This window comes from Bombina bombina, chromosome 6 (assembly GCF_027579735.1).
Source record: "Bombina bombina isolate aBomBom1 chromosome 6, aBomBom1.pri, whole genome shotgun sequence".
Taxonomy (NCBI): Eukaryota; Metazoa; Chordata; class Amphibia; order Anura; family Bombinatoridae; genus Bombina; species Bombina bombina.
The window spans coordinates 507042055-507069002 of record NC_069504.1 but is presented as its reverse complement, the minus strand read 5'-3'; the positions used below and the strand labels follow the sequence as shown (position 1 = coordinate 507069002).

At 40.9% G+C, this 26948-nt stretch overlaps 1 protein-coding gene across 2 annotated transcripts in view; it reads right to left on the bottom strand.

The window, feature by feature from the left end:
- The window catches only part of PPCDC (phosphopantothenoylcysteine decarboxylase), a 258917-nt gene that overhangs the window by 136480 nt on the left and 95489 nt on the right, over nt 1–26948 (bottom strand). For both annotated transcript variants that reach the window (XM_053717390.1, XM_053717391.1), the window contains exon 9: nt 21274–21462. In XM_053717390.1, the coding sequence (XP_053573365.1) occupies nt 21274–21462 (189 nt within the window). The remainder of the gene's footprint in view (nt 1–21273; nt 21463–26948) is intronic.

The window sequence follows — 26948 nt, the reverse complement described above, 5'->3', positions numbered from 1 at the left end:
AATCAACCACTCTAAGATTTTGTTGTCTACTGTCAAAAAAATAAAAGTAAGCCGAAAAACTCAAACAAACATATCAATTAGGCATATTTTCCATACAATTAAGTAAGATTTAACAGTGGAATAACAGTTTTTAGTCTTAGCACTCTGGTAGAGCTAAGAGACAATCATAAGCTTATAGATGTAAATTGCTCAGCCTTTCACATAAACTGGGCAATTTATAACAAGAAGTAATATGTATGCAATGCAGGTTTATTCTTTTTTACCCTTAAGTATGCGCCTACCATAAAAATAAATAGACAATAGTCAGAAGAATAAGACCTTGAATTGATATGGGATCTTATTTAGATTTATAATATGATTATTAAGGTTATATCACATAAGGTCAATTTAGGTTTATTTAATAGCTTAAATAATTCTTTCCTGTTCCACTTTAGTTTCTTATCTGCCTCACTTTCCTTCCCCTTTTATTTATGGTGAGTTAATCTTTTAAACTTTAACTAGTTTTACTCCCGAAATAAACTAATAGTAATTTCACTTTGGGTTCACTGGCATATTCATATGAAATACAATTTTACAAAACACAGATTTTTAGCTCAAAGTTCATTAACCATTTGTAATGAATGTGGGTAAAGTTATTATTTAGAAGAATCAGGTCTTAAGATCCTTTTGAGCCCATAGTTCATTTTATCTTCCAATGTCCCTTTGTTGTTATTTTGGGATAAGTTATGTTTAACTCAAGAAGATAATGGGAGTTGAGAGCCCAAACCCACCCTGCTGCTGAAAAGGAAAAAAAAAAAGTCACCCAGGGCGCTGCAGTTTAACAAAGTACCTGTTGCAGCTCAAGGAGTCTCTCATTCTCCGATTGCCATCTCTGCTGGGAATAATCCTCCGCTTGAATCCAAGGCTCCCCCACAAAGCACCGGTGGGGGGGAGCAAGGCCAGAAACAACCTCTTCTGACTTCGGCAGGACGCCGAACTCCTACAGCGGAGGGCCACTCAGCACCAGTCGATCTACGGCGTCGCCCAGTCTCACTCAATTCTTCCGCCTGGGCTGTAGAGGACTGCCCTGTCTCAGTCACGTGCGGGCACCAAACTGCAGGACCAATACCAGCGGAGTTTCCTATCCACAACCAGGAAGCGGCACCGATTTTCAGGGTAAGTCTTATCCAGCCGGCGTCGTGATAGGGAGACAGCTCCACAAGGGTAAAGCCTGGTCGCAGAAAGTTCCTGTCCCCCTGTTTCTCAGCGATTGCCACCGCACCATACGACTTAAGCCACTGTTATTCTCCCCCTCACGCAGCACCGGTGGGAGGGGGGGAAGCAAATAGGGTGCAGGTACCTCTCTGGGCAAGTAGACAATCTCAGAGGGGATTTAATGTTGCGTCTTAGGAGAAGTCCTTTTGCTTTCAGCCTACAGAAAATTTGTATGCTCTCTCTCCTGCATATTAAGTTTCTCAAAGGGAAGGAGAGCAAAAAAGGATTTTTGGTCAGTCCAATAATTTGCTGCTAGTAGCAGCTTAGTGTGATGGTAAAACACTGTGAGAGAGCTGGAAGTATGAAGTTGATTATTAATACTTTCTGCTAATAGCTCTTGCAGGGAACCAGAGAACCAGCGTTTGCACTTCCTCACGCTTGTGCTCCTCCTACCAGCTTCCCTCTCTAGAGCATGACATTTTAAGCAACTTTCTAATTTACTCCTAATATCAATTTTTTACTCCTATTATCAATTTTTTTAAAAGCAGGAATGTAAATCTTAGCAGCCAGCTCATTTTAGGTTCAGCACCATGGATAGCGCTTGCTTATTGGAGGATTACATTTACCCACCAATAAGCAAGCATAACCCAGCTCTGAACCAAAAATGGGCCGGCTCTTATGCATCACATTCCTGCTTTCTAAATTAAGATAGCAAGAGAACAAAGACAAATTGATAATAGGAGTAAATTAGAAAGTTGCTTAAAATTGCATGCTCTATATCAATCATGAAAGAAAAAATTTGGGTTTAGTGTCCCTTTAAGTTTTTGCCTTTGTCTAATATTTGAACCACGTTACTGAAAGAGACTGGTAGTAATAATACTGTGTAGGGCTGCAACTAACGATTATTTTCATGATCGATTAATCGGCCGATTATTTTTTCGATTAATCGACTAATCGGATAAAAAGAGAATCAATAATAGTTTTCTATGTTTTAAATAAAATCCACATAATGAGTGTTACAAATATAAACTTCAGACTAAAACTTTACATTAACACAACTGTTTCTTCAATTTTTAAGCAGCAGAGCACAGTTTTATAATTAAACAAAATAAAACCACAAACTGTTTGAAAAGAGGTAGAACTAGAAAGAGTTAGACGATCACTGTTAATAACAGTCTGTTATTCACTCTTTCAGAAACTTTGCATTGAAAATGCAAAAATCTCAACATGTCCACATGCTTCTGGCTAAGGCTGGTTCTCTGTTTGCAGCTATATTTCCTGCAGCAGAGAAAAGGCTGTTGAGGTGTTTAAGTAGGGTTTTGCCAATTTCACCAAAGTGGGATATTTATCTTTGTTAGCTCTTCACCAATGCTAAGTGTTTTCTACCTTGGCAAGGGACCTCTCAATAAAGTAACCCTTGACTTCATTCTAACATAAAAATATCTTGAATATCTATATGCAATGGTAAATAACCAGCTATAAGGTTAGGGGAAATATCTAGTCCACTCTAAAAATAACAAATATATACTTATAAAGGTTGAATCTGGTACATATTATCAAAATTTATTAAAAATATAAAAAAACAAAATCAAAAGCGCTAAGGACTGTATATCAATAACAGGACAAAGCCTTACACATTTATTTATACAGTACATATAATCAGCAATAGCAAGCAATACGCTAATAATTGTGCAAACAGATAATAGTGCACATCAATTTAAATAACTCCCATCAATCTAGGGGCAAGGTGTAAACAACAAGCTCAGCACTATATCATGAAAAGCCCAAATCACCTGATTTAATATAAACAATACAAATGATGACTATTATATCTGGGTTGCACATAAGCCAGGGGTAGTTGTAAACGTATACTGTCCTGAAAAAGTGAAAAGTAAACGTCTGAAGACGTCCTTTAGGCTAAGGACATAACCATAAAACACAATGCCATGTGCAGGAGCTCATTGGAGTGAAGCAGCTTTTGTTGTGCACAGACCAACTAATTGCAAACCGATTATGAGATTCGTTGACAACTATTTTCATAATCGATTATTATCGATTATGACGATTAGTTGTTGCAGCTCTAATACTGTGTTTTTAGATTATTGTTTTGCTAAATTGTATTCTGGGATTTAATTTGTTAGTCTGGGTTTTCCTTAAGATTTCTTATATAAAAAATCTGAAGTGGTGGCAGCTTACATAAAGTTTAGTGTGGGTGGCATTAAAAGGGAGTTTTGGGCATTTTTTCTAAGTCTAGGACAGACTAGAGAGTGTTGTTAACCCTTGCACCCACTGAACTAAGTCACAGACTTACATGGAGTGGCTAGACTGTGACAGATTGGTTAAAGTGGAAAAGGTCTGTCAACCCTTTCTATGCCAAAAAGTGACTGGTGCAAGGTTGGTTAACCCTGGTCGTCACACTGGGCAATCTAGTACCAATATTATTGTTATCAGTCAAAAGACTATGCAGCTGTGTATAGCAACACATGGTGGTAACCAATGCCATCATTTTATTAAAAGTAACTGAATGGTATCTAATTAAAATCCCATCAGCCATTGCAAGCTATTTTACATATCCTTTAGTAAATGGTCAAAACTACTGGCACCTGAACAGTGAGAAACCCATATTTTTTACTACATTTGGCATTAAAATTTGTTTTTCGTCAATCATAAAAAAGCAGCCTTAAAGTGCCACAAAACATTTTGAGCTATGTGCATATTATTGAAGGGCCAACTGATGTAAAGCTGTGTGTGAACAAAAAAAGTGTAACAAAAAGCTTATATAAGTATTTTAATAACATTTCCAAAAATCAAAGTAATTTGGCAAAATTACTTACAATTTAGTGTTGCCAAGTGTAGCCTGCTCCACCCCCCTTATCTCTGTACTACACCATACCTTGTGGTGTCATGTATCAAAAGTGTGCATGTGAGGATAATTACTAGTACCTACTAAAATGACAAGTTCCAATACACAACAATTAAAATGAATATGTAAGCAGCAGTTGATATATGCACCAGAAATTTACAAAAAAAGAAATTTCATATAAACTTAATATTATTGCCTTATGCATGTTATGCTCAAGAGAAATATATTGTATTATATTGCAGATAAATATGATTAAAATAATATTATTCCATGTTTAAAATCCTATACCTTTCACAGGGGAGATACTGCTATTGTTTGTTGCAAAGAGGCTTGCTCGTTTCCATGGGGGTAATCTCATATGCTTTCTTAAAGCTTCTGCATTATACTGTGTACTTCTTAAAGGGACACTAAACCAAAAAACTTTCTATCATTGTTCAGATAGAGAATACAATTTTAAACAACATTCCAATGTACTTCTATTATTTAATTTGCTTCATTCTTTAGATATCCTTTGTTAAAGAAATAGCAATGCACATGGGTGAGCCAATCACAGGAGGCATCTATCTGCAGCAACCAATCAGCAGCTACTGAGCCTATCTAGATATGCTTTTCAGCAAAGTATATCAAGAGAATGAAGCAAATTAGATAATAGAAGTAAATTAGAAAGTTGTTTAAAATTGTATGCTTTTTCTAAATCATGAAAGAAAAAATGTGGGTTTAATGTCCCTTTAAAGGGACACTGAAGCCAAAAATTTTCTTTCGTGATGCAGATAGAGCATGCAATTTTAAGCAACTTTCTAATTTACTCCTATTATCAATTTTTCTTCGTTCTCTTGCTATCTTTATTTGAAAAAGAAGGCATTTAAGCTTTTTTTCTTGGTTCAGAACTCTGGACAGCACTTTTTTATTGGTGGATGAATTTATATACCAATCAGCAAGAACAACCCAGGTTGTTCACCAAAAATGGGCCGGCATCTAAACTTACATTCTTGCATTTCAAATAAAGATACCAAGAGAATAAAGAAAATTTGAAAATAGGAGTAAATTAGAAAGTTGCTTAAAATGTCATGCTCTGTCTGAATAACGAAAGAAAAAATTTGGGTTCAGTGTCCCTTTAACCCCTTAATGACCGCAGCACTTTTCCATTTTCTGTCCGTTTGGGACCAAGGCTATTTTTACATTTTTGCGGTGTTTGTGTTTAGCTGTAATTTTCCTCTTACTCATTTACTGTACCCACACATATTATATACCGTTTTTCTCGCCATTAAATGGACTTTCAAAAGATACCATTATTTTCATCATATCTTATAATATACTATAAAAAAATTATAAAATATGAGGAAAAATTGAAAAAAAAAAACACTTTTTTTAACTTTGACCCCCAAAATCTGTTACATATCTACAACCACCAAAAAACACCCATGCTAAATAGTTTCTAAATTTTGTCCTGAGTTTAGAAATACCCAATGTTTACATCTTCTTTGCTTTTTTTGTAAGTTATAGGGCCATAAATACAAGTAGCACTTTGCTATTTGCAAACCACTTTTTTTTCAAAATTAGCGCTAGTTACATTGGAACACTGATATCTTTCAGGAATCCCTGAATATCCATTGACATGTATATATTTTTTTTTAGTAGACAACCCAAAGTATTGATCTAGGCCAATTTTGGTATATTTCATGCCACCATTTCACCGCCAAATGCGATCAAATAAAAAAAATCGTTCACTTTTTCACAATTTTTTTCACAAACTTTAGGTTTCTCACTGAAATTATTTACAAATAGTTTGTGCAATTATGGCACAAATGGTTGTAAATTCTTCTCTGTGATCCCCTTTGTTCAGAAATAGCAGACTTATATGGCTTTGGTGTTGCTTTTTGGTAATTAGAATGCCACTAAATGCCACTGCGCACCACACGTGTATTATGCCCAGCAGTGAAGGGGTTAATTAGGGAGCATGTAGGGAGCTTGTAGGGTTAATTTTAGCTTTAGTGTAGTGTAGTAGACAACCCCAAGTATTGATCTAGGCCCATTTTGGTATATTTCATGCCACCATTTCACCGCCAAATGCGATCAAATTAAAAAAAACGTAAAATATTTCACAATTTTAGGTTTCTCACTGAAATCATTTACAAACAGCTTGTGCAGTTATGGCACAAATGGTTGTAAATGCTTCTCTGGGATCCCCTTTGTTCAGAAATAGCAGACATATATGGCTTTGGCGTTGCTTTTTGGTATTTAGAAGGCCGCTAAATGCCGCTGCGCATCACACATGTATTATGGCTAGCAGTGAAGGGGTTAATTAGGTAGCTTGTAGGGAGCTTGCAGGGTTAATATTAGATTTAGTGTAGAGCTCAGCCTCCCACCTAAAACATCAGACCCCCTGATCCCTCCCAAACAGCTCTCTTCCCTCCCCCACCCCACAATTGTCCCCGCCATCTTAAGTACTGGCAGAAAGTCTGCCAGTACTAAAATAAAAGCTATATATATTTTTTTTTAATGATTTTTTTAAGCATATTTACATATGCTGCTGTGTACTATCCCCCCTTAGCCCCCAACCTCACTGATCCCCCCCCCAAACAGCTCTATCCCCTCCCACTCTAACTTAATGGGCGCCATCTTGGGTACTGGCAGCTGTCTGCCAGTACCCAGTTTAGAAGAAAAAAAATGGTTTGTTTTTTTAATTTTTTGAAATTTTCTGTAGTGTAGCTTCCCCACACACAAACCAACCCCCCCACCCCTCCACGATCGTTTTTTGTGCTTTTGCACAAACATGATTAGCCAGGTTTTATTAAATACTTTTCCGTAGTGTAGCGGTTCCCACCCGCTCCCGTGGCGGTCACGCCCCCGATCCCGCCCCCCGTGACATCACGCGGCACACCGATGGCCGCCCACCCGCCTCCCAATTCGGCTCCCACCCACCAACGATATCGGCCATCGATGTCCGGTGCAGAGAGGGCCACAGAGTGGCTCTCTCTGCATCGGATGGCCATGTGAGGTTATTGCAGGATGCCTCCATATCGAGGCATCACTGCAATAACCGGAAAGCAGCTGGAAGCGAGCAGGATTGCTTCCAGCTGCTTTCCACACCGAGGACGTGCAGGGTACGTCCTCAGGCGTTAACTGCCTTTTTTTTGAGGACGTACCCTGCACGTCCTCGGTCATTAAGGGGTTAAGTCAGGTGTCATGTGAATCTGCCCCCTACTGTGCACGTCCACAAGCGCATTCTGCTGAAGCTATGTCCTGGATAGCATCTTCCATATATGGAAAGGGCTAGGGGGGCTTGCTGCAAACTAAACTATGTCTGAATTAAAGGGGTTAAAACTAAAACAGAAACCACTTTGCAGTTAAGCTTTGTCTGTATTATATATTTAGAAACGTATTTTAGTACATACTGTTTTATGTCCCTTTAAGAAGAAGAATATTATAGACACATACGGCTAGATTACGAGTTGTGCGTTAAGGTAAAAAAGCAGCATAAACTGGTCCTAATGCTGATTTTTTTATGCCTGCTGCTATTACAAGTCTTGCAGGTATAGGTGTACCGCACACTTTGTTGGACTTACCGCAAACCGACTTACGTAAAGTTTGTAAAGCCTTTTTTCTATGGGACTTCCATAACGCTGGTATTACGAGTTTGTCCTGGGAGGCCAAAAAGTGAGCGAGCGGTACAGCCTATACCTAGATTCGTAAAGCATTTGAAAGTCAGTAGTTATGAGTTTTACACTACAACACCGTAGCATTAAATTATTTTAGCTAGGTCGTTTTAAATAGTTAATAACTATTTAGTAACTATTCTACCTAGCTAAAATAAATACAAACTTGCCTGTAAAATAAAAATAAACCCTAAGCTAGCTACAATGTAACTATTAGTTATATTGTAGCTAGCTTAGGGTTTATTTTATAGGTAAATATTTAGTTTTAAATAGGAATAATTTAGGTAATGATATTAATTTTATTTAGATTTATTTAAATTATATTTAAGTTAGGGGCTGTTAGGGTTAGACTTAGATTTAGGGGTTAATAAATATAATATAAAGGCGGCGGCAGATTAGGGGTTAATAAATGTAGGTAGGTTGCGGGGACATTGGGGGAGGGAGATTAGGGGTTAATAAATATAATGTAGGTGTCGGCGATGTTGGGGGCAGCAGATTAGGGGTTAATAAGTAAAATGAATGTGGCGGCGATGTCTGGAGCGGCAGATTAGGGGTTAATAAGTGTAAGATTAGGGGTGTTAAGACTCGGGGTTCATGTTAGGTGTAAACTTAAACTTTAGTTTCCCCATAGGAATCAATGGGGCTGCGTTACTGAATTTTACGCTGCTTCATGGCAGGTGTTAGACTTTTTCTCAGCCGGCTCTCCCCATTGATGTCTATGGGGAAATTGTGCACAAGCACGTAAATCCAGCTCACCGCTCACTTAAGCAGTGCTGGTATTGGAGTCCGGTATGGAGCACAATTTTGCTCTACGCTCACTTCTTGCCTGCTAACGTCGTTTTTGTAAAAACCCATAATACCAGCGCTGCAGGTGAGCGGTAACAATAAACTGCACGTTAGCACCGCACAGTTTATAACGCAAGACTCGGAATCTAGGCGTTAGTTTCCTTCATTTTAAGCTCCAAGAAACAAGGTTTTAAAAAATATAGTAAGAATAACCTTGGGTGGTTGCAAATGTATGTGTGTGTGTTCGTTCGCCCAAGGACCTTTTTACAGGCGCTCCACCTAGCTGATCTTACTGATCACCCAGCTGAAATGTAAGCCAATATTTAGCAAACATTAGGAAATGTTAACATTTTTCAATGTTTATTGCAGAAATTATAATTAAATAAAGGTTAAATTATGCAATAAATGTGTGCTTTAAATAGCAGAAAAAGTTCTAATATTACAAATGATTACACTAGCCACACCTGGCTACTTCATAATGCCACTCAGTTAGTAAATATATCTACAGCAATAATCTCTAAAAATATACATATGAATGGTGAATTATGTGAATGAACAATAGTCTAAGTCAACATCATAACCTCTTTCTATAAACAATTACAAACTGTACATCTCAAAAGATACAAGTAAATACCTTTGAGGACTACACAATCTAACAAAAAACATAATTTATGCTTACCTGATAAATTCCTTTCTTCTGTTGTGTGATCAGTCCACGGGTCATCATTACTTCTGGGATATAACTCCTCCCCAACAGGAAATGCAAGAGGATTCACCCAGCAGAGCTGCATATAGCTCCTCCCCTCTACGTCAGTCCCAGTCATTCGACCAAGAAACAACGAGAAAGGAGTAACCAAGGGTGAAGTGGTGACTGGAGTATAATTTAAAAGATATTTACCTGCCTTAAAACAGGGCGGGCCGTGGACTGATCACACAACAGAAGAAAGGAATTTATCAGGTAAGCATAAATTATGTTTTCTTCTGTTATGTGTGATCAGTCCACGGGTCATCATTACTTCTGGGATACCAATACCAAAGCAAAAGTACACGGATGACGGGAGGGATAGGCAGGCTCATTATACAGAAGGAACCACTGCCTGAAGAACCTTTCTCCCAAAAATAGCCTCCGAAGAAGCAAAAGTGTCAAATTTGTAAAATTTGGAAAAAGTATGAAGCGAAGACCAAGTTGCAGCCTTGCAAATCTGTTCAACAGAGGCCTCATTCTTAAAGGCCCAAGTGGAAGCCACAGCTCTAGTGGAGTGAGCTGTAATTCTTTCAGGAGGCTGCTGTCCAGCAGTCTCATAGGCTAAACGTATTATGCTACGAAGCCAAAAAGAGAGAGAGGTAGCAGAAGCTTTTTGACCTCTCCTCTGTCCAGAGTAAACGACAAACAAGGAAGAAGTTTGGCGAAAATCTTTAGTTGCCTGCAAGTAGAACTTGAGGGCACGAACTACATCCAGATTGTGTAAAAGACGTTCCTTCTTTGAAGAAGGATTTGGACACAAGGATGGGACAACAATCTCTTGATTGATGTTCCTGTTAGTGACTACCTTAGGTAAGAACCCAGGTTTAGTACGCAGAACTACCTTGTCTGAGTGAAAAATCAGATAAGGGGAATCACAATGTAAGGCTGATAACTCAGAGACTCTTCGAGCCGAGGAAATAGCCATTAAAAACAGAACTTTCCAAGATAACATTTTTATATCAATGGAATGAAGGGGTTCAAACGGAACACCCTGTAAAACGTTAAGAACTAAGTTTAAACTCCATGGTGGAGCAACAGCTTTAAACACAGGCTTGATCCTAGCTAAAGCCTGACAAAAGGACTGGACGTCTGGATTTTCTGACAGACGTCTGTGTAACAAGATGGACAGAGCTGAAATCTGTCCCTTTAATGAACTAGCTGATAAACCCTTTTCTAAACCTTCTTGTAGAAAAGACAATATCCTAGCGATCCTAACCTTACTCCAGGAGTAACCTTTGGATTCGCACCGGTATAGGTATTTCCGCCATATTTTATGGTAAATCCTTCTGGTAACAGGCTTCCTAGCCTGAATCAGGGTATCAATAACCGACTCAGAAAAACCACGTTTTGATAAAATCAAGCGTTCAATTTCCAAGCAGTCAGCTTCAGAGAAGTTAGATTTTGATGTTTGAATGGACCCTGTATCAGAAGGTCCTGTCTCAGAGGTAGAGACCAAGGCGGACAGGATGACATGTCCACTAGATCTGCATACCAAGTCCTGCGTGGCCAAGCAGGTGCTATTAGAATTACTGATGCTCTCTCCTGTTTGATTTTGGCAATCAATCGAGGAAGCAGCGGGAAGGGTGGAAACACATAAGCCATCCTGAAGTTCCAAGGTGCTGTCAAAGCATCTATCAGAACTGCTCCCGGATCCCTGGATCTGGACCCGTAGCGAGGAAGTTTGGCGTTCTGGCGAGACGCCATGAGATCTATCTCTGGTTTGCCCCAACGTCGAAGTATTTGGGCAAAGACCTCCGGATGAAGTTCCCACTCCCCCGGATGAAGAGTCTGGCGACTCAAGAAATCCGCCTCCCAGTTCTCCACTCCCGGGATGTGGATTGCTGACAGGTGGCAAGAGTGAGACTCTGCCCAGCGAATTATCTTTGATACTTCCATCATTGCTAGGGAGCTTCTTGTCCCTCCCTGATGGTTGATGTAAGCTACAGTCGTGATGTTGTCCGACTGAAACCTGATGAACCCCCGAGTTATTAACTGGGGCCAAGCCAGAAGGGCATTGAGAACTGCTCTCAATTCCAGAATGTTTATTGGAAGGAGACTCTCCTCCTGATTCCATAGTCCCTGAGCCTTCAGAGAATTCCAGACAGCGCCCCAACCTAGTAGGCTGGCGTCTGTTGTTACAATTGTCCAGTCTGGCCTGCTGAATGGCATTCCCCTGGACAGGTGTGGCCGATGAAGCCACCATAGAAGAGAATTTCTGGTCTCTTGATTCAGATTCAGAGTAGGGGACAAATCTGAGTAATCCCCATTCCACTGACTTAGCATGCATAGTTGCAGCGGTCTGAGGTGTAGGCGTGCAAAAGGTACTATGTCCATTGCCGCTACCATTAAGCCGATCACCTCCATGCATTGAGCTACTGACGGGTGTTGAATGGAATGAAGGAAGCGGCATGCATTTTGAAGTTTTGTTAACCTGTCTTCTGTCAGGTAAATCTTCATTTCTACAGAATCTATAAGAGTCCCCAAGAATGGAACTCTTGTGAGAGGAAAGAGAGAACTCTTCTTTTCGTTCACTTTCCATCCATGCGACCTTAGAAATGCCAGAACTAACTCTGTATGAGACTTGGCAGTTTGAAAGCTTGAAGCTTGTATTAGAATGTCGTCTAGGTACGGAGCTACCGAAATCCCTCGCGGTCTTAGTACCGCTAGAAGGGCACCCAGAACCTTTGTGAAGATTCTTGGAGCCGTAGCCAATCCGAATGGAAGAGCTACAAACTGGTAGTGCCTGTCTAAGAAGGCAAACCTTAGATACCGGTGATGATCTTTGTGGATCGGTATGTGAAGGTAAGCATCCTTTAAATCCACTGTGGTCATGTACTGACCCTCTTGGATCATGGGTAAAATTGTCCGAATAGTTTCCATTTTGAACGATGGAACTCTTAGGAATTTGTTTAGAGTCTTTAAATCTAAGATTGGCCTGAAAGTTCCCTCTTTTTTGGGAACCACAAACAGGTTTGAGTAGAACCCTTGTCCTTGTTCCGACCACGGAACCGGATGGATCACTCCCATTGTTAACAGATCTTGTACGCAGCGTAGAAACGCTTCTTTCTTTATCTGGTTTGTTGACAACCTTGACAGATGAAATCTCCCTCTTGGGGGAGATAATTTGAAGTCTAGAAGGTATCCCTGAGATATGATCTCTAGTGCCCAGGGATCCTGAACATCTCTTGCCCAGGCCTGGGCGAAGAGAGAGAGTCTGCCCCCTACTAGATCCGGTCCCGGATCGGGGGCTCTCGGTTCATGCTGTCTTTGGGGCAGCAGCAGGTTTCCTGGCCTGCTTGCTTTTGTTCCAGGACTGGTTAGGCTTCCAGCCTTGCCTGTAACGAGCAACAGCTCCTTCCTGTTTTGGTGCAGTGGAGGTTGATGCTGCTCCTGTTTTGAAATTCCGAAAGGGACGAAAATTAGACTGTCTAGCCTTAGCTTTGGCCTTGTCTTGAGGTAGGGCGTGGCCCTTACCTCCCGTAATGTCAGCGATAATTTCTTTCAAACCGGGCCCGAATAAGGACTGCCCCTTGAAAGGTATATTAAGTAATTTGGACTTAGAAGTAACATCAGCTGACCAGGATTTTAGCCACAGTGCCCTGCGTGCCTGTATGGCGAATCCTGAGTTCTTAGCCGTAAGTTTGGTTAAATGTACTACGGCCTCCGAAATGAAAGAATTAGCTAGTTTAAGGACTCTAAGCCTGTCCGTAATGTCGTCTAGCGTAGAGGAACTAAGGTTCTCTTCAAGCGACTCAATCCAAAATGCTGCCGCAGCCGTAATCGGCGCGATACATGCAAGGGGTTGTAATATAAAACCTTGTTGAACAAACATTTTCTTAAGGTAACCCTCTAATTTTTTATCCATTGGATCTGAGAAAGCACAGCTATCCTCCACCGGGATAGTGGTACGCTTAGCTAAAGTAGAAACTGCTCCCTCCACCTTGGGGACCGTTTGCCATAAGTCCCGAGTGGTGGCGTCTATTGGAAACATCTTTCTAATATTGGAGGGGGTGAGAACGGCACACCGGGTCTATCCCACTCCTTAGTAACAATTTCAGTTAGTCTCTTAGGTATAGGAAAAACGTCAGTACTCGCCGGTCCCGCAAAGTATTTATCCAACCTACACAGTTTCTCTGGTATTGCAACAGTGTTACAATCGTTGAGAGCTGCTAAGACCTCCCCTAGTAGTACACGGAGGTTCTCCAATTTAAATTTAAAATTTGAAATATCTGAGTCCAATCTGTTTGGATCAGAACCGTCACCCACAGAATGAAGCTCTCCGTCCTCATGCTCTGCGAGCTGTGACGCAGTATCAGACATGGCCCTAGCATTGTCAGCGCACTCTGTTCTCACCCCAGAGTGATCACGCTTGCCTCTTAGTTCAGGTAATTTAGACAAAACTTCAGTCATAACAGTAGCCATATCTTGTAATGTTATCTGTAATGGCCGCCCAGATGTACTAGGCGCCAAAATATCACGCACCTCCCGGGCGGGAGATGCAGGTACTGTCGCGTGAGGCGAGTTAGTCGGCATAACTCTCCCCTCGCTGTTTGGTGAAATTTGTTCACATTGTACAGATTGACTTTTATTTAAAGTAGCATCAATACAGTTAGTACATAAATTTCTATTGGGCTCCACCTTGGCATTGGAACAAATGACACAGATATCTTCCTCTGAGACAGACATGTTTAACACACTAGCAAAAAACTTACAACTTGGTTATAATCTTTTTTAGCAAAAAACGTACTGTGCCTCAAAGAGGTACTAACGATTAAATGACAGTTGAAATAATGAACTGAAAAACAGTTATTGCATCAAATTTTAAAACAACACAACTTTTAGCAAAGGTTTGTTCCCATTAGTAAAAAACAACACTAATTAAATTTGTACATAAGAAAAACAAAACAACGTTTTTTATACACAGTCACTATAAGAATTCTCACAGCTCTGCTGAGAGAATTTACCTCCCTTCAAAGAAGTTTGAAGACCCCTGAGATCTGTCAGAGATGAACCGGATCATGCAGGACATATAAAAGTAGCTGACTGGAATTTTTTGATGCGTAGCAAAGAGCGCCAAAAACGGCCCCTCCCTCTCCCACACAGCAGTGAAGAGAAACGAAACTGTCACAATTAAAGCAAAAAACTGCCAAGTGGAAATAATGCCCAAACATTTATTCACACAGTACCTCAGCAATGTAAACGATTCTACATTCCAGCAAAAACGTTTAACATGAGAATAGTTATTAAAAGGATTAGTGACCTTAACACAGTAGTTCCGGTGAAATACCATCCCCAGAATACTGAAGTGTATACATACATGTCATTTTAACGGTATGGCAGGCTTTTCTCATCAATTCCATTCAGAAAATAAAAACTGCCACATACCTCAATGCAGATTCATCTGCCCGCTGTCCCCTGATCTGAAGCCTTTACCTCCCTCAGATGGTCGAGAACAGCAATATGATCTTAACGACTCCGGTTAAAATCATAGTAAAAAATCTCTGTCAGATTCTTCCTCAAACTCTGCCAGAGAAGTAATAACACGCTCCGGTGCTATTTTAAAATAACAAACTTTTGATTGAAGTCATAAAAACTAAGTATAATCACCATAGTCCTCTCACACATCCTATCTAGTCGTTGGGTGCAAGAGAATGACTGGGACTGACGTAGAGGGGAGGAGCTATATGCAGCTCTGCTGGGTGAATCCTCTTGCATTTCCTGTTGGGGAGGAGTTATATCCCAGAAGTAATGATGACCCGTGGACTGATCACACATAACAGAAGAAAACATGCATTCAGGTAGCTTGTTTACTGCACTTATGCATGATATATATATTTGCTTGACATATTGTCTATGGATCAAATCATTTTCTGCCAACTTCTGGTGATAAAAGGCTGCAGAGGTGTAAATGCATATGACAATGTTTAAACACAATAAAGTTGTTTTTCCCCAACTGTGTTCCCTGTGCGTTATTATACCAGCTGCGGCATATAAAATGTATGAGAAATTGCTCATTTATACTTTTTTTTTCAAAATAAATAGCTGGATTTGCTCTTTGAAAGGACGGCCCATAAAAATAGGCTTGGCTTGCTGACAAATCAGATCTTGTTATCTTACAACTTAAATGCTTCCCTTTCTTATCTTTGTACAATAATTAGAAAGAACAAGCAAAAATGAAGATTTTAGAGCTTTATCTGCTGGCTGTGTTTAGATAGTTTCTCGTTACGTCAAAAAGGAAAATAGGAAAAGAAAACCCATAGGCACTCACTTGGGAAAAGGAGGCGCTTGGGAGATCAAACTTAAAATTTTACTTTTAATATTCTTATAATAAAATAAGGGGAACAGTAACACAAAGATACAGTGTTAAAAACACTTAAAAATATTTCTGAATATCACTGTATGACTCCCTGCAAAAATATACAAAAACTTAAATTATGCTTACCTGATAATTTTCTTTTCTTCTGACGGGGAGAGTCCACTGCTGCATTCATTAGTTTTGGGAAATACAGAACCTGGCCACTAGAAGGAGGCAAAGACACCCCAGCCAAAGGCTTAAATACCTCCCCCACTTCTCTCATCCCCCAGTCATGCTGCCAAGGGAACAAGGAACAGTAGGAGAAACATCAGGATGAAAAAAGGTGCCAGAAGAACAAAAAAAATTAAGGCCGCCCCATGAAAAACACGGGCGGGAGCTGTAGACTCTCCCCATCAGAATAAAAGAAAATTATCAGGAAAGCATAATTTAAGTTTTTCTTCTTAAAACGGGGAGAGTCCACAGCTGCATTCATTACTTTTAGGAAATCAATACCCAAGCTATAGAGAACACTGAATGCGAAACTGGCAGTAACAAAAAAAGCGGCCCACTCTGAGAGCACCACAGCCTAATATAACACAAACTCCTGATTAAAAAAAAAAAACGTGTCAACAGGCACAGAAGGGACAAAAAAAGGAAGAGGACCAAGTAACTGCCCATCAGAACCATACAAATCCTTGCTTGAGACCACTCAGATCACTAGACTTAACTGAGCAGAAAAGCCTCTGAGGAGACAAAAGTCCCGCTGACTCGAAGCCCACCAAGGAAAACCTTTCCATGACCAATGGAAAGGTGGACACCAAAATTCCCCACCACAGCCCCCCAGAAGAAAAAGAATCAGGTAAGGAAGTCCAAAAGGACCACCCAAACGATCCCCAAAAAAGTAAAGGAAGAAACCCCTAGCATGACTCAAAAGGAGCGTACTACAAGGCTGTATAGGACAAAGTCGCATACAAAATACTCTACTGACAGAGGACAGCAACAGAAGGAAAGTTCCAGACCACCTCCTACATGGATCCCATTGGAACCATTGTAAAGCCCTAACCAGAACCGAAGTTCAAGAAGGACAAAAGTTAGAAGCGCTATTCAGCACTAAAAAACTGAAAACCCGATGGACAAAAACAAAAACCCCGGGAGTAGAACAGACAAAAACAGATAGGAATATCCGTTTTCGCCCCAGTAAAAAACCACAGGCTTCCATCAGATAGGGGGTCCAATTAAAACTAGACAACAAGGTAGTCAAACTTCCTGGGAGAGAAAAAAAAAATAGGAAAGCACCCTACCCAAGAATGAAAAACCAGCAACTCGCAGAGGAAAGGTTCCACCGCAAGGCCTCCCACGTAAGGAAGGAGCACTCAGTAACTCCTCAGGATAAGCGGTCATGCTCAACAGAACAGTCAGAATTCCTGACCCCCCATCCTGAGCAAACAGTCCCAGCACCGAAGCAACTGGTAAAATCCAAAGGACAAGGGAGAACAAAAATTCCCCGAAACGACCAGGCCCAGAGATCAGAAATCAATCTCCAACCACGAGATCCCCAGGATAGGAAGAGGCAAGAACCCCCAGAGACTAGGTCAGGTTCCAAGATACCTATCCACAACTCGCTTCAGAACCGTAAGGGAAGGTATTCTCAACCAAGAGAGACCCTCGACTAATAACTATCGGAATAGTATGCAACATGAAAAGCCAACCCTCCAGGAAGACAGAAACACATGACGTCCTGCACGCTAAACAGGGAAGCAAACCCACTGAACTCCGAGACCAGAGGACGACAACCTCCGGAGGAGCAACAGGAAGATGCAGCAGACAAGATTCTCCCAAAGAGAAGGAAATCGAAGACTCCACAGCTTGCGAGCACACATTCTAGGCGCAATAGCTGCAACTGGTCTTCCAACTGAAAATCCACTAGCTAGACAACTACGGTAGCTTAGTAGAGAAATACCCATTTCTCTGGAAGGAATAAAGGAAAGCCGTCAGTAGGAACAAGGAAAATTTCCCATGATCGGGAACCCCTTAGGAATATCCACAAGATTACTCTGTCTGAAGATGACCTTGCACCAATAAAGGTGCAATTACAGCCATGCCCCCATGGAGTCTGAAACACTGATCTCCTATGTAAGTATCCCAGATACTGACCACTCATTCCCAACGGGTCTCTCGGATACCCACCTACCAAGTAAGATGAAGGCAAAAAGAGATCAGAACGCAAACTAGAAGTAATCTCCTTTGAGAGAGTATGACAGTCTCTAAAGATCCATACTAGATCAACCATCGGGGGCCCCTACGGCTCAAGGAATTGACGAATGAACGAGCATCCTAAAACTCCTAGCAGGCGACGGAACCAAACCGAATCGTCCAAGCAAGGGCAACCGTACATAAGTAAAAAAGAGACAACATACAAACCCCCAGATCCCAAAAATTATAGGATCAGAAGAGGATATCACAGGAACACAGACCCTAAGGACCGGATTTCCTCAGGAAGACTGACCCCAAAATACACAACCAATATTGACCATAATGGAAGAGATACTGTCGAAAGAGATCGGAACTAATCCGAAAATGCAATCTGGAATGAAGTACCATAGAAGAGAAGAAGCACCCCCTAAACCAGGTATGGAAGATCTCTATGGAGTCATCTGAACCCCCTCCCCTATCAAGGGATAGAACAAAAATACCTCAGGAACCTTCAAGTATACTGTCATAGGATCCATAATCTCAGCTATCCCTGCCAGCTATGCAGTGACAGGACACCTAGGACTGAGTACATCAAGCATCCGACGCCCCACCTAGATGAATAAACGAGGATCAGCCTGACATCTAGGATAGAAGGGCCTTTAGAACTTGTAAAAAAAAGAAAAACAACCTCTTAACAAGAAGCAAACTCAGTACCCAAACAGGATCAGCCTTTTGACAAGGGCACAATGTCTGATATGGGCCATCTGATATGGGCCCCAAGGAACAGAGAAACTAGTACTCAACAAGGAACAGCCTGATATACAGGGCGAGACAGAACTGTTCAAGGCCACTGAGAAGTCTAAGCCCTAGCAGGGCTAGACTAAATAAACAGACAAACAGACATGTAGGCTCTATTTTTTTTTAAACTTCCACGGAAGTATAACCATCGCGACTACAAAATCGCTAGTATCAAATCCCAAAGAAAACATTTTCCAAAAGGGAAAAACTATAACAGTCTTGAGCTCACAAAAATAAATAAAATACATCTTAACTGGATAAAAATAAAGGAAGGCAGCACCCACAGGTGAAAGCCCAGGAAGAAAGGGCACACTAACAGGACCAGCCAGTCATAGACCAGATTCCTCCAAAAGCTCAGAACTGGGAATAAGATACACACACAAAAAAGGGAGACGACAAGGAGAAAAATCTCCACTCGTCTAACACTGCTTGCCGTCTGGAGCAGAAGACTGAGGAACCAACGACTCATCAGAATTGGGCTCCAATGCTGCCAACACATGCCTCAGCAGGTCACGAAGGCGCGCCGGTCTAAATCGAAATACAAGAATCACCTCCGCCGGGGCAACCGACAACCCCTGCCCTGAAGACTGTATCCCTGAAGCCTCAGGGGACACTGCTTCCCCAGAGGGCTGAACCGATACAGACGATCCCACACCTGATGGGCCCTGGTTAAGAGAACACGGACAAGATCTTCCAAGAGGATGTAAGTGCGCCAACGCCATAGATATGGCCATGCGGAACCGTGCAGTAACCTCTGAAGGAAACAAGCCACCTTCCGGAGAAGGGGTAACGGCAGTTGGGACACCTGCCTGTGTAGTAACAGAAGGTTCTAGGGAACGCGTCTCACGGGAAACAGAATCCTCAGGGGCGGATGGCTCAGTGGACTCTAAGCTCTCCAAGTTGGGAGAAAAGAGCACTCTAAAATGGCATACTGAACATAACTGATGGGGCTGGATCACCCGGGCCCTATTCTTCGCAAGAAACAGAATCTCAGAGACATCCATCTCCAAAAAAAACAGAATCCTCCATAACTTGAATATTGGAAATTATGAACAATAAAAAACAAACGGCACCTTACACCCCCAATGGATGCGGCACTCACCACCTCCTATGACCCAGACAAGTAGAGAAAACACAGACTCTCTCCGCCGCCACATGGTCAGGAATACTGAAATGGGAAATAAAAACGTCACCACGCCCGGTCACAAGGTGCACCATGCAGGCCAAAAGAAAAAGCGCGCCAGTCCACAAGAACTGCACAGCTCAAAAAGGCCGGTATGTTCCGTAAAAGTCACGAGCCCAAGCATCACTACACATAAGCAGACAGAATCACATAACAAACATGATTAAAGTCCCCCACTGTTCAATAACCACCCTCAGGAGATATTAAACCTTGATTCCATAAAGATAAAGGAGTCCCACTGAGACCCTGTCTTCTTCATTTACAATACATTCCTATATTGAAAAGGAAACAATCTTACCGAAATTTACGCGGTGGAACAGGAAAGACGCCCCTTCAAGTGTGACAGATAGTAGCAACGTTTCTGACATGGACTTGAGTGAAGAAAGCAGGCAGCGAAACTCATCAACCTTGATTGCTTATGGAGCTGTCAATATGAGTAGGGATGGTTTCGCAGAAAGACTCTCCCTGCATCTCCGGACTCTAACTTTCATCCATGCTCTCACTGAGAGGCTGACAGGACTACTAAAAACTCCAGTTCAATTTCGAAGAGTACTATCCTCCATAAGAGACTATCTTGAATCTTCTGACACTTCTCTGCCAACCTCCGGTGATGAAAGGAAAAAAATGACTGGGGGATGAGAGAAGTAGGGGAGGTATTTAAGCCTTTAGCTGGGGTGTCTTTGCCTCCTCCTGGTGGCCAGGTTCTGTATTTCCCAAAAGTAATGAATGCAGCTGTGGACTCTCCCTGTTTAAGAAGAAAAGCATCTATAATCAAAAATTAGATAGCATTACTAAACAGACAACAGCCGTATAATAGCCGAATATAAACATATTATAGGATAAAGAAACCCATTGTGGAGTATTCTGCAAAATGGAAAAAGATCCCTACACAATTACAGACTATAATTATGTGACGTGACGCACCGCAACAGGGTGTAAATAGGGGTGGGCTTAAAGTCATATACTATCGCAGAAAGACAATGCACAATTATGGTCTAAAATAAAAATAAAAAAGGTATAGGGCGTTATTCACAGTAAACAAATATGAGTTATGTAAAATATGGATAAGTAGAATGCTTAATTTAAAATTAAACAGCATACAGAGACAAGCAGACAGGTGAACTCCTGACACGTTTCGCCTGAGCTTTTGCAAAGCAGAATACTCCACAATGGGCTTCTTTATTCTATAATGCGTTTTATATTGGGCTATTATACAACTGTTGTCTGTTTAGTAATGCTATCTACATTTTTGATTAGAGATACTTTTGTATCTTTTTGCAGGGAATCAGACAGTAATAGAAAGCAATATTTTTTAAGTGTTTTTTAACACAGTATCTTTTTGGTACTGTTAACTTTTAATAAGCTTATAATAAAATAAAAGATTTTAGCTTGGTCCCCCAAGCACCCCTTTTTCCAAGTGAGTGTCTATGGGTTTTCTTTTCCTATTTTCCTTTTTGACATAATCTCGTCATACCCAGCCACCCCCCCACCCCCACCCCCACCATCATAATGAATTCATGCTATATGTGCACTATATAAAAAAAAAAATTCAAAACCTACCCCTGGGATTTGTAGAAGACCGGACACCAGAAGAGGCAGTTTCAAAGCAGCCACACTGCCAGTGACTCCTACGAGCACATTCATTTCACAATTTGTATTGGACACAGTGGCTTCAGAATCTAAAAAGGAAGGGAGTTCTTCTTTTACCTCTTGCTCACTGCTGTCAGGGAGAACATCCATTTCAGATACCTATGAAGAATGATGACAGTAACTGAGCCGATTTATGATATGAAACAATACACTTTTAGTTAAAAAATAAATAAATTATATAAATAAAAAAGACAAATTGTGTTAAAAACAGCAAACAACTTAAAGGGATAGTGAAGTCAAAATTAAACATGCATGATGTAGATAGAGCATATAATTTTAAGATACTTTTAAATTCACTTCTTTTTTCAAAATGTGTTTCGTTGTCTTGGTATCCCATGTTGAAAAAGAATACGCACATATCCTACACTAGTGGGAGCTAGCTGCTGATTGGTGCCTGGACACATTTGTCTCTTGTGCCAATTAATGTGTTCAGCTATCTGGCAGTAACGCAGTGCTGTTCCTTCAGCAAATGATAACAAGATAATGAAGCAAATTTGATAATAGAAGTAAATTGGCAAGTGCTTTAGAATTTTATGTTCTATCCAAATCATGAAAGATGTCCCTTTATGTGTGTTCTTACAAAATGAGCACTACAGTGTTGCCACTGCATTAAGGCTCTGATACTCAAAGATTATCCAGAAATTATAGTTCAGACTCCACAAAGGATGAACTCACTGAATTTTCAAAAGAAATATAGCACTGCATAATATGAAAGTTTTGTTACACTCCCGTGTAACTTTAACAAATTTGGATCATGCTTTGTATATTTCTGTTTATATATATATATATATATATATATATATATATATATATATATATATATATATATATATATATATATATATATATATATATATATATATATATATATATATAATATTGCACCGTGAATTTGTTGCATTGCTAACTAAAACTGATTCTTTCAGAATGTTTGAGGGAGAAAGCAGTTCCCTGTGCTAAACGGGATTTCCCAGGGTATGTCTGAAGCTCTCTCATCAGTCTTGTGAAATTCTCTAAGCATTTTAAACAAGCTGATCTCACTGTTTTGTCTCACTAGCTGTTTGCAGCTGAAGTTTTCACAAAATTCACAATAGACTTATTTTAACTAACAGAAAAGTAATATATACTAAAACATATACAAAACCAAGTTAAATTGTAGTGAAAACATTTTAGTTTAATTTGGAATTGATGCAAACTGAGTCTTTGGGGGATATCTATCAAGCCGTCAACTATGCTGCGTTCGCCGGCAGCAATACGCTCGCCTAACATCGTGGCCGTGGACCTGAATACGCTCTCCATATTTATAAAAAAAGTCGGCAAAAAGCCGCGCACCAAGTACGGGGCGATGAGCATCGGACTGTTAATCAAGTTATCGATCTCACTACTATTCGGCTTTTTACCAACTTTATTTATACCCTGTCACTAAACGCCGCCACTATACTAAAATGTTTAACTCCTATCCCGCCACTCCCTTACCCCACCGCAACTTTAATAAAGTTATTAACCCCTATTGAGCTCTCATCCTATTGGCTGATTGGAACAGCCAACAGGATTTTAGCGGCTCTAATCCTATTGGCTGATTGGAACCTTACAGCCAATAGGAATGCAAGGGACACCATCTTGGTTGACGTCACTTGCATTCAAGATCTAGCATATGGCGGAGACCGTATTGAAAAGGAGCTCCTCGCCGGATGTCTTCAGGATGGACCCACTCCGCCCAGATTTCTTCAGGATGGACCCGCTCCGCGCCGGATGGATGAAGATAGAAGAGGCCGCATGGATGAAGACTTCGTCGGCTGGATGAAGATGGAAGAGGCCGTCCGGATGAAGACTTCTTGCCGCCCGGATAGATCCTTCAAGCGGAACTTCAAAAACTATAAGTGGATCGTCGGGGGTTAGTGTTAGGTTTATTTAAGGGTTTTTTGGGTGGGTTTTATTTTTAGAGTAGGGTCTGCGAATGTAAAAGAGCTAAATGCCCTTTTAAGGGCAACGCCCATACAAATGCCCTTTTCAGGGCAATGGGGAGCTTAGGTTTTTTAGATAGGGTTTTTATTTGGGGGGGTTGGTTGGTTGGGTGGTGGGTTTTACTGTTGGGGCGTTTTCGTATTTATTTATTTTTTACAGATAACAGAGCTGATTTCTTTGGGGCAATGCCCCGTAAAAGGCCCTTTTAAGGGCCATTGGTAGTTTATTGTAGGCTAGGCGTTTTTTATTTTGGGGGGGCTTTTTTATTTTGATAGGGATATTAGATTAGGTGTAATTCGTTTTTATTTTTGATACTGTGGTTTGTTTGTTTTTGTAACTTAGTGTTTGTTTTTTTGTAATTTAGTCATTTTTAATAGTAGATTTAAATAATTTGAGTAGGGTTAGGTTTTTTTTTAATATGTAATATAGTTAATTTAATTGGTAGTTTAATGTAATTTTAGCATAATAGGGTAGGTTAATAGTTTGATATAGTTTAATTTAATTCTACAGGTAAGTTTTAATTTATTATAAGATAGGGATGTTGTAATTTTAATGTAAAGTTAGCGGGTTGTTAGGTTTAGGGGTTAATAGCTTAATTTAGTTTATGGCGATGTGGGGGGCTGGTGGTTTAGAGGTTAATAGGTTTATTTAGTTGCGGCGGGGCACGGGAGAGGCGGAATAGGGATTAATACATTTATTTAGTTGCGGTAGGGTCCAGGAGCGGTGGGATAGGGGTTAATAACTTTATTTAGTGGCGGGGGTGTCGGGACGGCAGATTAGGGGTGTTTAGACTCTGGGCTTATGTTAGGTGTAAACGTTACTGGTTTTCTACCATAGAAATCAATGGGGTATCTGGCAGCATCAAACATAAGCTTTCGCTGCTTGCAGACTCCCATTGATTTCTATGGCATCCACGGCCTCCAGGGTGGCGGATTGAAAACTAGGTACGCTGGGCCGGAATAGCCGCGAGCGTACTGGTTAACTAGTTGATAACTTTGAAAAAGTGTCAAATAGTGCCGAATGTGTATTCGGAATATCTGTAATGATGTAAGCATCGATCTGTGTCGGATTGAGACCGGTGGATCGTATGTTACGTCACAGATTTCAACTTTTGCCGGTCTGTAGGCTTTGATAACTAGGTCGAATCAAGCTTGCCACAATTACGTTGCGGAATTCCAGCGTATTTGCGGTTGACGGCTTGATAAATATCCCCCTTTATACCAGCCCCAGGGGTTCTCCAGTTACCTTCTCTCTCCCATGTGAAATTTTGAGAGCTTCATTGCTATGGAAGGCATCTCTCATCTCTCTGGGATTTCCTGGTTCCTCCCCTTTTCCTAGAAAATTGAGTTCTGCCCCTGTGAAGTCAGCACTATATTCTCTCCAAACTAGAGAATATTTGATTAGTTGGCCCATAGAAACTAATGAAGCTCTCTGGGAAACTGAAATTGAAATTTTCAGTTTTAATTAAAATAAAAATTAATTAATATGAGCAGATATACATTTATGTATTAGGTTTTTAAAATATTTTTATTTATTTCAAATTGATTAAAAATATGAATTATTTTTGGGTTTTGATAAAAAACAGAATTTATGTTTACCTGATAAATTACTTTCTCCAACGGTGTGTCCGGTCCACGGCGTCATCCTTACTTGTGGGATATTCTCTTCCCCAACAGGAAATGGCAAAGAGCCCAGCAAAGCTGGTCACATGATCCCTCCTAGGCTCCGCCTTCCCCAGTCATTCGACCGACGTAAAGGAGGAATATTTGCATAGGAGAAATCATATGATACCGTGGTGACTGTAGTTAGAGAAATTAAATCATCAGACCTGATTAAAAAACCAGGGCGGGCCGTGGACCGGACACACCGTTGGAGAAAGTAATTTATCAGGTAAACATAAATTCTGTTTTCTCCAACATAGGTGTGTCCGGTCCACGGCGTCATCCTTACTTGTGGGAACCAATACCAAAGCTTTAGGACACGGATGATGGGAGGGAGCAAATCAGGTCACCTAGATGGAAGGCACCACGGTTTGCAAAACCTTTCTCCCAAAAATAGCCTCAGAAGAAGCAAAAGTATCACATTTGTAAAATTTGGTAAAAGTGTGCAGTGAAGACCAAGTCGCTGCCTTACATATCTGATCAACAGAAGCCTCGTTCTTGAAGGCCCATGTGGAAGCCACAGCCCTAGTGGAATGAGCTGTGATTCTTTCAGGAGGCTGCCGTCCGGCAGTCTCATAAGCCAATCTGATGATGCTTTTAAGCCAAAAAGAGAGAGAGGTAGAAGTTGCTTTTTGACCTCTCCTTTTACCAGAATAAACAACAAACAAGGAAGATGTTTGTCTGAAATCCTTTGTAGCCTCTAAATAGAATTTTAGAGCCCGAACTACATCCAAATTGTGCAACAAACGTTCCTTCTTTGAAACTGGATTCGGACACAAAGAAGGCACAACTATCTCCTGGTTAATATTTTTGTTAGAAACAACTTTCGGAAGAAAACCAGGTTTAGTACGCAAAACCACCTTATCTGCATGGAACACCAGATAAGGAGGAGAACACTGCAGAGCAGATAACTCTGAAACTCTTCTAGCAGAAGAAATTGCAACCAAAAACAAAACTTTCCAAGATACTAACTTAATATCTACGGAATGTAAGGGTTCAAACGGAACCCCTTGAAGAACTGAAAGAACTAAATTGAGACTCCAAGGAGGAGTCAAAGGTTTGTAAACAGGCTTGATTCTAACCAGAGCCTGAACAAAAGCCTGAACATCTGGCACAGCCGCCAGCTTCTTGTGAAGTAAAACAGATAAAGCAGAAATCTGTCCCTTCAAAGAACTTGCAGATAATCCTTTCTCCAAACCCTCTTGTAGAAAGGATAGAATCTTAGGAATTTTTACCCTGTTCCATGGGAATCCTTTCGATTCGCACCAACATATATATTTCTTCCATACTTTATGGTAAATTTTTCTAGTTACAGGCTTTCTAGCCTGAATAAGAGTATCAATGACAGAATCTGAGAACCCACGCTTTGATAAAATCAAGCGTTCAATCTCCAAGCAGTCAGTTGGAGTGATGCCAGATTCGGATGTTCGAACGGACCTTGAACAAGAAGGTCCCGTCTCAAAGGTAGCTTCCATGGTGGAGCCGATGACATATTCACCAGGTTTGCATACCAAGTTCTGCGTGGCCACGCAGGAGCTATCAAGATCACCGAAGCCCTCTCTTGATTGATCCTGGCTACCAGCCTGGGAATGAGAGGAAACGGTGGGAACACATAAGCTAGGTTGAAGGTCCAGGGCGCTACTAGTGCATCTACTAGAGTCGCCTTGGGATCCCTGGATCTGGACCCGTAGCAAGGAACCTTGAAGTTCTGACGAGACGCCATCAGATCCATGTCTGGAATGCCCCATAATTGAGTTATTTGGGCAAAGATTTCCGGATGGAGTTCCCACTCCCCCGGATGAAATGTCTGACGACTCAGAAAATCCGCTTCCCAATTTTCCACTCCTGGGATGTGGATTGCAGACAAGTGGCAGGAGTGAAGCTCCGCCCATTGAATTACTTTGGTCACTTCTTCTATCGCCAGGGAACTCCTTGTTCCCCCCTGATGGTTGATATATG